The following is a 12,296-nucleotide window of genomic DNA, read 5'->3' as shown; positions in this document are numbered from 1 at the left end:
CATTAGTGCCCCCCCCTGTACCCCCCACCTTGTGGCAGATGGCGGTGCAGGTAGATTTAAGTACTGGGTGAGCAGTCGAAGTGCGTTATTGTTCTAGTGCAGGGTTGGCCAACTCTGGGCCTCGGGGACAGGAATTCTGACGGGTTTTCTGGATATCCCCCATTAATAGGACTCTCCATCAGTTCCCATACACTTAATTTTACAAGCAGAACTATAGTCTCAGCAGCAGTCACTGCACCAGAGATCAGAGCGTAGCAGAGCGACGTCCATTTCCTGCCCTGTTGCTTCCCGTACCCGAGGTTGCCTGGGCCGTTCAGGGCACTACCCCAAACTACAATGAGCGAAACTCTTTGCTGTGCTCGGTAATGTTGTGTGATGATGGAGTCCTGCATTGCACGTCCCCTGTAAGCTGTGGGCTGGGGGAATGACACAGGGCGGGTCTAGGAGGCGTTTTTGTAATGTGAATGTGTGCAGATTTGGGAAGCTAAGGCGTCCGTGTGTACGAGTGAGCTATCTTGTGATTGGTTAAGGGCGGTGGTTACTCTGTGCTCCAGGTTGCTAACGTAAACTGCTAGTGTGGTGGGTTGTGGTGTTTAAGCAGTCTGGGGAGTTGTGTTGGTTTATCAGTGGTGGGATGGTGAGGTGTTTAGGGAAATGTAATGTAGAAATGTGTCTTCGTTTGGTGTACATTCCATTGTGTAACCCATGTTTTGCTGCTGGTGGTGCGTGTAGAGTTGTGTTGTGAGGTTAGGGGATGCTGTGCTAGGTGACCCAATGCATGACACAAATTCAGGGCCCTCAGTGTTTAGTGGGTTCCCTGGGACCTCCCTTCCGTCAGTCTTGCATGGGATTGCGGTGCAGTGCAGCGGGATCTGCATCGTGACCCAACAACTGACACATCCACCCACTTACCACAGCAATACCCTGCTGCCCACTGCCATCAAAATGATCCTTCTGGGTTTACAACCCAACACGCTTTCGGGCAATCTCACCGGACCAGCGGCCATTGACATTAGCTCCCAAAAATATTCCTTCGATACAACTGGAATAGGGCACGACACAGCATCTCTGGAGTTAGCCCTTTCCCTGCCATTTGACACATCAGCACCCGCAACCCCGGAGGTTTCGCTCTAGTTACACCCCCGACAGCAGAAGTGTATGTACATTTGGCGATGCAGTGACCGTGGCGACCACATAACAAGGCTTGACGTACGAGTTGGCAGCGCTGTGACTCACACGGAACCTACAGTAAACCATCCTGCAGACAAACAACCCCAACAGTTGGATGTAGAGGGCGCGCGCATGGCACGGGGTGGTAACTGCGCGCGCCGCCTGTTGCCCGGCTTTGGCCCAGGCGCACATGGTGGCCTGCAGGGACATCTGCCCCGGCTGGCACAAGGTGGCATGTCATGCAGAGGGCTCCTCTGCCAGGCCCACAGGAGAACTGGCGGGTGAGTGTGCATAGTGGATGGGCAACGTCACAATGCCCGGTATGCACTGACCGAGCGGGTAAACAGCGCGCGCCACGACCCTCATGGCACTACACACCACAGATGCTAGTATTAGCGCCCACTGAATGACCCTCGTCACACGGGTGCAAGACAGGGAAGTGCCTGCTGCGGGCCTAACATAGGCACACAGATATTGCATCACTCTATCTGGCGATGGGCACACAGTGTAGCCGGCCTCGTGCGATGACGCCAGCGGGTGCACAGGGGGACATGTCTTTACTTCTGATGCGCAATACAGACATGCAACGTTACCGCCAACCTTTCCCATCCAACGCCATTCCCTCGGCCACGCTCAGGTTCTCAAGATATGCCGACACACAACTCTAAACCCTGCCGTCATGTTTACCTTTCACATTCCTGCACCCATTGCGCTTTCCGGATGCCTTATAATGCAAGCCTAAGAGCAGGGAGGGTTGAATATTTCACACCTGCCCTTGGGAATAGGGAGAGGTCTGTAAACTCTTCCCTGGCTGTATACTAAGTTCACACGCCAGCAGGGCCTGTGTGATAGATACAGCCACCTGCATGGAGACACTTTTTTTTGGCAAAGGTGGGAATCTTGTAGTTATGTGTAATGTGCATACTCGCAAATTAAACAAGCAACATAGAATTAGAGCGGAGGCTTTTGAAAGGGCTTTGCTGCACGGGAGGTCGGATGGATGGAGAAGTGACCAGGGCATTTTCAACCACCCACAGACGAAAGGCTCTCGCAGAGGTAGCATCTGGGCAAAAACGCCCTGCACTGCACTGCTGGAACATGTCTCGGTCTCCTTCCCTTTGAGGCCTGTGGGGATAGCGGGGATATGTTGCGCGCCCCCCCCCCAATGCTGATAAAAGGAGCAGCATTGAGTTGAGCAGAGAGTTGCCGAGTGGGAGGGGGGAGTGGGTTGGCAGAGTCTGCATGCATAGAAGTAGATGCATTAACCAACTGAGCTATCCTCCCAGTCACCTCGCTATGCATCCTGAGGGATGGACTTCTCCAGAGCAGTACTTCCAATAGCAGGATCTCCTAAAGGCGCTTCTGGCTGACGCCCACCCTTTCAACTCCCCAATTATGGATTTAATCCTGGGACCAGACACAATAATACCCTTGTAAGAAATGGACTACCGTTCGCGGCATTAAACAAGGCCAGCCAAGTTTAACTGGAATCTAACGCTCTGGGCGCCCAGGTTCTACTGTCTGCGCTGTTATTTTGTATTTTATAGAGCATGTGTTAGGCGCTTTATACAACTGAATAGTGTTCCAAAGCACCACACGTCTAAATGGGAAAGGGACAAGGGAAAAATACCAATGGCAAAAACAGTGAAACACAGTCATGGTCCCATTGTGGCATTCGGCTGTGCCAGTGCAGTGGGGAGAAGTGCAGGTGATAGGGAGGGAGGGGGAAAACAAGACGAGAGGAGCGGGCAAGTGCGGGTGGACGGCCCATGAGGGAAGTGCTAAGGGGAGCCAGGGAGGAGAACCTCAGGCTAAGTGCGAGAGCAGGCGGCTCCCACAAGTGGGATGCCGAGCCGCCAGGGAAGTGCAGTGGGGGTTAGGGTGGGGTGCTGGTATCAACTGGGAAGAAGGACCTGAAATCCTGTGCGATTCATGAGGATCAGGCCACCAGTCACGGCGGCAGTGAGGTGATCAGCAGGGAAGGGGAAGAGGTAGAGAAGAGCAGAGTTTTGAGCAGTTTCTGGAACTTGAGGAGGTCCGGCTCAAGTCTGAGCGGGGCAGAGAGGCCGTTCCAGAGGGAGGTGCCAGCCGAGGAGAGAGCCCTGCCCCCCACTCTCCGCTTGGAGAAGCGCTTGACAGTCAAAGAATTGGAGTGAGAGGAGCGTAGGGCTCTCGCAGGGGAGTATTTAGGATGGGAAAGTTGGAGATCGCGCGGTCCCAGGCCTTCTGGATGATGCAGACGGTCTTGAATTTGATCCTTGCAGCCACTTTGAGCCAGTGGAGAGATGTTAGGGCTGGAGAGATGCGGTCCTTGGGCTTGAGGCCAAGGATAAATCTTGCAGCCCTATTCTGGATTAGCTGGAGGGGGCATGGGGAGGAAAGAGGGAGGAGATTGAGAAAGAGTAGACCAGCCTGGAGAGGACCAGAGCTCTGGAGAAATTAGGCTTCTGGGGGAAGGTGAGGAAAGGAAGAATACCTCAGAGGAGGTGGAGCGGGAAGCAAGACTTCTTTGTAAGGTCCATGATGTGAGGGGATGAAAGGGAGAGAGGAATTGAAGATCACCTCTAGTATAGGGCCCAAAGAGGGTGGCCAGGGGTTAGGAGGAAAGGAGGGCAGGGGTGCCCCAATCTGAAGGATCTCCCTCTTACTGGCATTAAGGCAGAGATGGTTAGCTGCACACCATGCCTGAACGGTGGACAGGCAGTCAGGGATCGGAGAGGAGGAGGTTGTAGAGGGAAGTCTGAAGGAAAGCTGTGTGTCATCAGCATAATACTGGAAATGGGGAGAGAAGGAGGTTATCAGGGGAGCGAGAGGGGCAAGATAGATGTTGAAGAGCCAGGACAGTAGGATAGGCCCCTAGGGGACACTGCAGGTAGAGAGTGAGGTAGTGGAGAAGGAAGGGCACAATTGCAATTGGGAGGGGTGATTAGTGAGAAATGAGGTCTGCCAATCCAGTGCCCTGTCAGTGATGCTGAGGGTGTCACAGAGTCGTTTCATGAGGACGGAATGGTTGACTCACAGAGGAGAGATCAAGGAGAATGAGAACAGCGGGAGAGTTGGATTCAAGATTTGAGAGCATGGTTTCATGGGTGTTCAGGAGAGCTGTTAACCTGCAATCCTTTGAGGGGCTGGAACCCACTACCGACCTACTTCGTACACTAGTCCAGCATCGCAATTTCTAGAGCAGTGTTTGCAGGAAGCCCTCTCCATCTCTCACACTTACTTCCTTAATCAACATCTTGACAGACCCCCATGATCCAGCTGCAGTTATGGTAAGAGTACTTCTATATAGCGCCGGGAGGATATCTCAGGGGCAACACGTTTGTCTTGGAAGCAATACAACGCATAGCAACACAGGTTCGAATCCCGGGCTTGCACTTAGAAACTGGGCCCCTGTATTAAGCATGTTGTAAAAGAACAATTATCATTAAAACCACAAACGGGCAGCCAGGCACTTGTGCATGGTGGCCTTCCTCTCACCTGTGTAAATATTCAGGGTTCAAGAGAAAACACATTATGGCCCACTTATTTACTCCAACCTCCAACTAGATGAGTTGGGGGCAAAGAGGATAAAGTCTCTACATTTTGGCTGTTCCACTCAGAGTCCCTCCACCAATCAGAGGCCTGCGACTCAGGCCCGATTCTAAGGCTCATGCAAAGTAAGAAACTTGAGGTTCCAGGGTGGAAGACACTTAGGGATCAGGCTTTTACGCATTTCATTTACGTTATAGTCAATTTTCAACATTGTTGCATGGCGGAGAGGCGGGGCCTCACCCTCACCTATGATTCCGCCTCGCCCCTCCCCTCTCTGCTATGCAAATACTCCAGTATTTGAACCAGCATACATTTATATGTAGGTGCAAATGCTGTGGATTCCTATGGAATCCGCCTGCTTTTTACAGCATCAAAAAGCATGCGGGTTCCATAAGAATCCATTGCAAACGCTATCTGCCATGTGGACATGGCAGGCAGCGTTTGTGCTATTCCCGTTTTGCTCTAGACTCATCTGGCATCGAAGTATGGCATCCTTTGAAGTGTTGTACACTTCGTGAAGTCTAACATTTTACCCCTACGCGTGTCCGCCCCGGTCCTGTATACAGAAATGTATATTCCAACAGAACCCTCACACAACTGCTTATGTGAAAGGCGGCGGTGTTGAAAGCTCCTTAATTCAAAAGGATCTGTATGAAGAATCCCCCACCTATCACTATGAGCCCCCTTGGGTGAATGCTGGCATCCCGATAGCCAATCTCGATCCAGGGCATCTGGGCGATATTCACCCAATTAGACCTGGATCCTGAGTACTGTCAACATCCAACGTTTGCCCTCCCGCCCATTCCCTTGCCCCGCCTCACCCAGGACTTCAATATATCCCCATCACCATCTGCGCCAACCTCTCGCTCTCTGGCCCTGCCACCATCCCCTCTGGGGTGCCACTTCCACATCTAGAAAGCAAAAAAGGACTTTGGCTGCTTAGAAACAGACATTCAGCTGCCGAGGCAGTTAAGCCCATTCTTGCTTTCTATGTCACAGAGGCGGTGCTGAAGGGAGCAGGGGAGAGGGCGGGCGGACCCACATCTGCCCGCTTAACACTCAGGCGAGTACTAATAGCGGAATTGCAGTCAGTGGGCAATATGGCCTCTTGTGTGCCCTCTGCCCCCCTGAGCCCTGGCGTTGGGTTTGCGGGCACATAATGGAGCAGACAGGGCTGCTTAATTAGCACCTGGACTTGAATATTTTAATAGTTTCAGCCAATCAGACAGGAGGATTTCTTACAATTTCTTGGAATATTATTAAGCATTTGCTCGCAACTCACTGAGCTTATCTGGAGGTGAGAGGTGTCTGTGCCCACCGCTCCCCCTCACTTCTTCCCCTCTCGCATCCTCCCCCCACCGCTCTGAACACTCTCCCGCCTCGCTTCTCTGTGGCCGAGGTAGGGGGGCTGCTGCTCTCTCATGGACCAGAAGCAGCTAATGCCCGGTAATCCCCACCCCCTCCTCCAGGCACTAAGGCTTAAATAGCATAGTACAATACAACGTGCGTCTACTGCGCTCTACCATAAGGAGAGGGGCCTTTTCCACGACACTAGCTCCCCACTATCCACTAGGGTCCATTATGGAGACTTTCAGCTCCGATGCCTTTTCTGGATCTAAAGCTAGCACCGACTCCTCAATCGCAGCACCCGCAGGGTTCAGTCGGCAGATGGTGCATCTCCCGACACCTGATCTGATGCCTCCTCACTCGCCTCCTATTCCTCTTCTTCACTGTACTGCTGCTGTCTCGCAATCTCTCTCAGTGCCTTAACTGGCATTGAAAAATTACCGCCCGTTCATCCAGGGAGAGCAAATCCTATTGGAGACTCCACACCAGCCTTTGCAATACCTCCAAAACGACAGAATCCGGGCAGGAAATGTAAGTCATTCCAGAATGACTTCCTGGATTCTGTCCATGCAAGGCTTTCCTGTGGTGGCCAAAACAAGAAGAGTCCCCTTGCAGGGTGTGGTTTAACAGTGGGGGTCACCTGCCGTAGCATTAGGTCACGCCCACTTGAAGAGCCCCAGCTCATTGGGCTACATGCACCCCCGCCAGGCGCCATTTTGTAGAGATCAGCACCGCACCCTCTCCCCCCTGCGGAACAGGGATCCATTCACAAGCAGTGGAAGGAATGCATTTAAGGAAATGAGTGCCTTCCTCAAGCAAGACAGGCCAAGCCTCAGACCAGAGAGCGCAGGCTGCACAAAGGAGTATATATGGTTTGTGACTTAAAGACATTTTACTGCTAGGATGCGTGTCGTGACAAATGAGGCACGCACAAAGTCCAGTGTGCATTATGTGCTCAGAAGGGTTACATGCTTGAATCAATATCAGACATGTGTTAAATATACAAATCAGTGATCGTTCTTATGTTCCCAAAAAGCTGGGAATCGCTTTCGCATGGGAGAATTTTTTTTTTCTTTTTTTTTTTTAAAGGTGTTTGCGGGGCCAAGTTCGGCAAATTAAGTGGGGGCCCCTTACTTTGCAATTGATAACATCACTGGAAGTGAGATCAAAAGACATAAAAAGATAATGACCACTACTATGTAGGCAGCAGCGAAAACATGAAAGCATAGTAAAAAAATAAATAAAAAAAAAACACACACTATATATATATATCTATATATATCTATATATAGATATATATAGATATATATATATATATTCCGAGGGGAGAATTTCTAATGACTACACTAGCAAAGTATAAAGGTGCCCACCTTTTAAGCCAAACAATTTATAATTAAATATTCCAAAGACAACAAAATGCACACATGAGACTTGAGCTTTAATGGCACTTTTATGTGTTCTTGTGGGTAAGCGCCTGCATTGGAATCATGAAACCTGGTGTGACATCCTAGTGGCTGAACACTTGAGCAAGTAAACCTGTTTTCAATGCTGGCCTCAAAAACACAGAACCGGGGTTGCGTCTACCCTTTCAGAAAAGGGGGCCGACGCTGTCCACCCACATATATCGACTTGTGCCCCGAAAATCAGAACAGGAACATGACCAGAGAAAATATCCCCGTCCAGTCTCCAGGATGACAACCTCTCTTGTCACACCCTTGGTAAATACTCATGGCTCACTTGCTGGCTTCATATATAATGTGAGGAGCATGTTACATTCTACTTCAACGCTTTTTGGCTTGTTAAATATAAACGTGGAAATAAGGCAAACAGCTGTTTGAAATTTTTTTAATTGTGCTGGAGGAAAGCATAGATTTTAGGCAGCCAACTGCTGCTTCGCATGAGCTTTCAAAATAAAAATTCCCCTTTGCAGTTCTTAACACAACAATGGTCTCTTAAATAGGCCACCAATAGTAAATTGCACCCACTTTAAACGCTCTGCATTAAGGACTAATGCGATCAGCAGTGCTTATGAGGCCTGCAGAGGCTGTTGGGCCGCTGGGAGAGGGGTGGGGGGTGGCTTTTGTCTCTCCAGAGTCGCAGCAGGAGGTTGACAGGTGACAAGTTGCCTCACCAGAAAAAACAAACGGGAGCCAAACCTCAAGGGACAGCAGCCGCTTTTGAAAAAGATGTTCCCAGCAAGCGTTCCGTCATCATGCAGACCAGGGGTGTTGCTAGGTCTGGAAAAGACCTGGGGCTACTCTGATGTTGGAACTGTTCGGACTGGGGGCTAGCTGGCCTTTTGGCTGTAGCTCCTGAGATTCTATCCGGGGCTACAACCAAAAGACCATGGGGCTATAGCCCCCTTAGCCCCCCCCTAGCAACGCCTCTGATGCAGACTGCAGCGTGTTCCGCCCGTGCGCCCAGAGTGCACTGCAGCAAGCTTAGGTACTCTGAGCACACGGCCCACACTGCAGCCTGCAAGAGGAGGGAGTCAACGGCACCCTGGGCGCAGGGCCCATCAGGCGCGGGGCCTAGCGCAGCCGCACATGCTGCACTCGCCTAGCGCCGCCCCGAGTGTGACTTACTCACTGATTGAAATGTTCATATAGAGAGTGGGAGGGACTCATGGACCAGCAGCACTCACTAAGCGGGCCAGAGATGTATGTACAGTGTGCAGACTGGTGCAAACAAGACCACATGAGACGGACCATTGTGAGTTAACAATAACATGTGTGCAGGGTTTCATGATGTATTGCTTGGAGCAGACAGTCCCTCTTTATACAACACCCAGTACTTAAGCCACAAGCTCTTTTTAGAGATCACCCGCCCCCCGAATTCGCATCCTACTTAAAGCACGGGTGCCAGGAACTCACACAGCGACTTCTGCGCGCAGACATGCACGTCTTCTACCAGCATTAGGGATCAGAATCAGGCCCCTGTGTCTTAACATGCGTGATTCTTCCAACAAAAATGGATCGCTCCCTTTATACTCCAAAGGTGGGGGAACACTGCCATCAAGTGGCCTTGTTGACAAACGACCAGGCCCTCGGGTTTTTGTCTGTCTTGTTAAAGTGCAGGGATCTAGTAGAAATAGTACCAGTACACAACATATTTTATTTACCGTTAAAAAAAAATGTACTGTCCGTTTCGGTAACACGGTTTCCAAACTCTCTATTAAAAACATGCCTATCTCATAAACCAAGACACTGACCACAAATCAAAAGGACCAGTTGGCGCATAAAGGCTTCTATGCAATTCGCACAATGGCAGACTGCACTCAAAGGTAAAACAATTCTAGATTTTACACCCCATCCCCACCCCACCCGCTTATAAAATCCAATTAACGACGAAGAGGGCGGTTGGCTGGCGATTTTGATTTTCAAGCAGACACGTAGAAACGCACAGGCCGTGTGAGCACTCCCACGCCTGACGTGGCACAACCCAAGAGCGTTAACAGGGCGCCTTGAAAGCGAAGCATGACGAGGAGGCGCCTCACCTGATCTCCCGGGCTGCTTGGACATCGGCAGGGAGACCTCCGTGAGGGGCAGGATGTACACTTCGGGGCCATTCTGGGCAGCTGGCGAGGCCTGGGTGGAAAACTCTGCCGGGAACTCCTCTCCTTCCGCATTGTCAAACTCCTGCAATAAGAAAGCGGGCACATTAACACACATCCAGGCCATTGCACTAATAGTCGAAAACTAAAGGCATGCAACTCCTAGGCAGCATGGTGGGTAGACGGGTACCCAGGAGGGAAAGGACGACTGACTGAGGGGAAGTAAGAATGGCCCACTTCAGGCCTACCCACATGCATGCCAAAACGCGCACAGCACTTCTACTGCCATCCACTTCTAAGCGCTGTAATAGTAGGCGTTATAATGCAACTGAATGGTACTCAATTTATCAACCTCAGAAAGAAGGGGCGCTAACTCTGTCCTGCTGGATTTCAAACTTGGTTCCCACATCTCATCCAACAGAGATGTTATTGACTACATTGGAACTAATACCTGATCTATAGCCCAATTATGCTGGTTCAAGCACTTCATTTTCTACTATGAACTTCGATAGTCGCTTCGTAAAAAAAGATTCCAGCTATTTGGCAAGAAATCAGAGCTGTGAGATGAGGTTTAGCTTTGCTGGGTCAGCTGGTCCAGAAGAGGCCGGAGCAGCATTTGCACAGCACTCTTGCACCATGACAGAAGTTAGGGAGGAGGGAAACAGTCTTTTTTTTATTTTTATTTGTTTATTGTGCATATGGTTACATATAAACCTTTACACCAAATAATAATTACATTACAACATCAAAACAAAACACAGGGCCCTTTACCGTAATAAATAATTATTAAAAAGACAGAGAAAAAGGAAAAAGGTAGCGTGGATTAGTGGCAATAAATAGGCCAGATATTTCTCACAAATCTATGCCTATAAAATGTAAAAACCTTAAAGTATCTAAAATCAAGGTCACATGTTCCCCGCTAAAAATCATTGCTCAGATTTTGTCCGGAGAGAGGTCAATAAAATCAAATAAATGTTTTTTCAAAAATACATTTCTTGGATTCTTCAACTGATCACATCCTATTAATACATTTCTCAGGGATTCCAATTTCAAGACCACAGAAGTGACAGATCTTCAAGGTAAACCTCTCGCTTTCCAAGTGCAAAAACGTCTCTTGTGCGGCACAGGTTTAAGCGAAACCTCGAAACCTGGGACCGGTTTTGCGCACATGGAAATTAGTTCAAATACTTAGGGAGGACATTCCACTCTCTACAGTCCAATTGATAGCTCCCAAAGTTTTTGTAGTTCTGGCACTCATTAATTGTATTCCACCAGTCCGAGTTCCAGATCTTAATTTTACAGAGTTCGGGCTATTTGGCAAGGCTTTCCATGATGAACCCACTTTGTTCAGCCACCCAAAACATTTAGTCCTCCATTCAGCCAAAAATGTGGGACTGGGAGCTTGTAGTGCCATAGATCAAAAGGCTTAACACTGAATCTTGAGGGCCAAGGAATATTTTCCTCAGAAACAGCAAAATCTTGCATTTGACAATAGCTTGTAGGGAAGGTAGCCCCAACTCACAGTGCAAAATATGAATCAGGGTGGATCGAGGGACTCCTAGAACCTTCTTCCAGAAAACGCCCTCCAATGTTTTCCAATGTTCATTAGCCCCGAAACACTTTCCCTCTACTCCATAAGTGAGGGTCAGCTCCACTTTTTGCTTATAAAAGATAAAGAGTGAGCGGTAAACATGAGTAGGTACCATACCTTCTAAGTATAATCAAAGCTTGGGAAGCTGTAGTTTCCGCCTTAGCTCTTAGGTCCCTTCTATAGGCCTGGTCTCCACCCATCCCCCGGGTAGCAGTTATCAGGACACCAAGGTACCTGTATTCAGACGTCACAATTCATGGCGAGCCACCAATTTTCCACTGTATCCTAGATAACCTTTTCCTTACACCTGGAGTAAAAATCATATTTGATTTCTGAACATTAACTGTCAGAGAGTTAGTATGACAATAGCCCTCCAATGTACTCAGCTGCCTCTGGAGGCCAATCGGAGTCCGGTCCATAAGACTAGACCGTCCGCATAAAGTAGCCACTGAACATTGGTGGGACCCAGCCTGGGCGAAAAGCACCTCACTTAGATCAGCTTAGTAGCAATATCTTTTACAACCAGATTATATATCACTGGGGCAAATAAACAGCCCTGTTTTAGTCCTCTGTCCGTTTAATCTGCCTGGTTAGGTCCCCTGACGGTTGAAGCGAATCTGAATTGAGGTCTCTGAATACAGCTCCTTTATAATGTCCAACAAATACGCCGGGCAACCCCATCCCTCCATTTTACCCCATAGCCTGGGGCGTTCAATTGCGTCAAATGCTTGTCTGAAGTCAATAAAAGAGAGAAAAGACTGGTTGGCCAGATTGTAAAGCCATTTCTTTAATTGCAGCTAAGGTCGCTCGTTTTGGGGCAGTGCCCATACCAGCTGCGAACCCTGATTGAAATGTGGCAATTATCTTCCTCTCTTTTTTTGCCCCTTCAGCAAGTCTCTTAAAACAGTCATTTGATCAAAGCATTGCATGCAGAGAACATTTCTGCACAGCTATTTGGTTGCCATAGCATCGAAAGGGGATCCAGAGCTTTGTGCAGAGGATGAACGAGTATCTGCCTCCCTCAGTGTTCTAGAGGAAAGCCATGCAGGGTTGCCATGGGCGCTCCATTTCCAGGGGCTCAGCGTCACTATAGTGTCGTCA

The 12,296-nt window shown here is 49.4% G+C and overlaps 1 protein-coding gene across 4 annotated transcripts in view; it reads right to left on the bottom strand.

Moving 5' to 3' along the window:
- AATK (apoptosis associated tyrosine kinase) overlaps positions 1–12,296 on the bottom strand; it is a 618,216-nt gene that overhangs the window by 244,858 nt on the left and 361,062 nt on the right. For all 4 annotated transcript variants that reach the window (XM_069655173.1, XM_069655172.1, XM_069655174.1 and 1 more), the window contains exon 3: positions 9,548–9,689. In XM_069655173.1, coding sequence (XP_069511274.1) covers positions 9,548–9,689 — 142 coding nt within the window. The remainder of the gene's footprint in view (positions 1–9,547; positions 9,690–12,296) is intronic.

The sequence above is a fragment of the Ambystoma mexicanum genome, chromosome 3q (genome assembly GCF_040938575.1).
Source record: "Ambystoma mexicanum isolate Mex_15411 chromosome 3q, UKY_AmexF1_1, whole genome shotgun sequence".
Classification (NCBI taxonomy): Eukaryota; Metazoa; Chordata; class Amphibia; order Caudata; family Ambystomatidae; genus Ambystoma; species Ambystoma mexicanum.
Note: the sequence above shows the minus strand (reverse complement) of the source record. Positions and strands in the feature narration are given on the sequence as shown.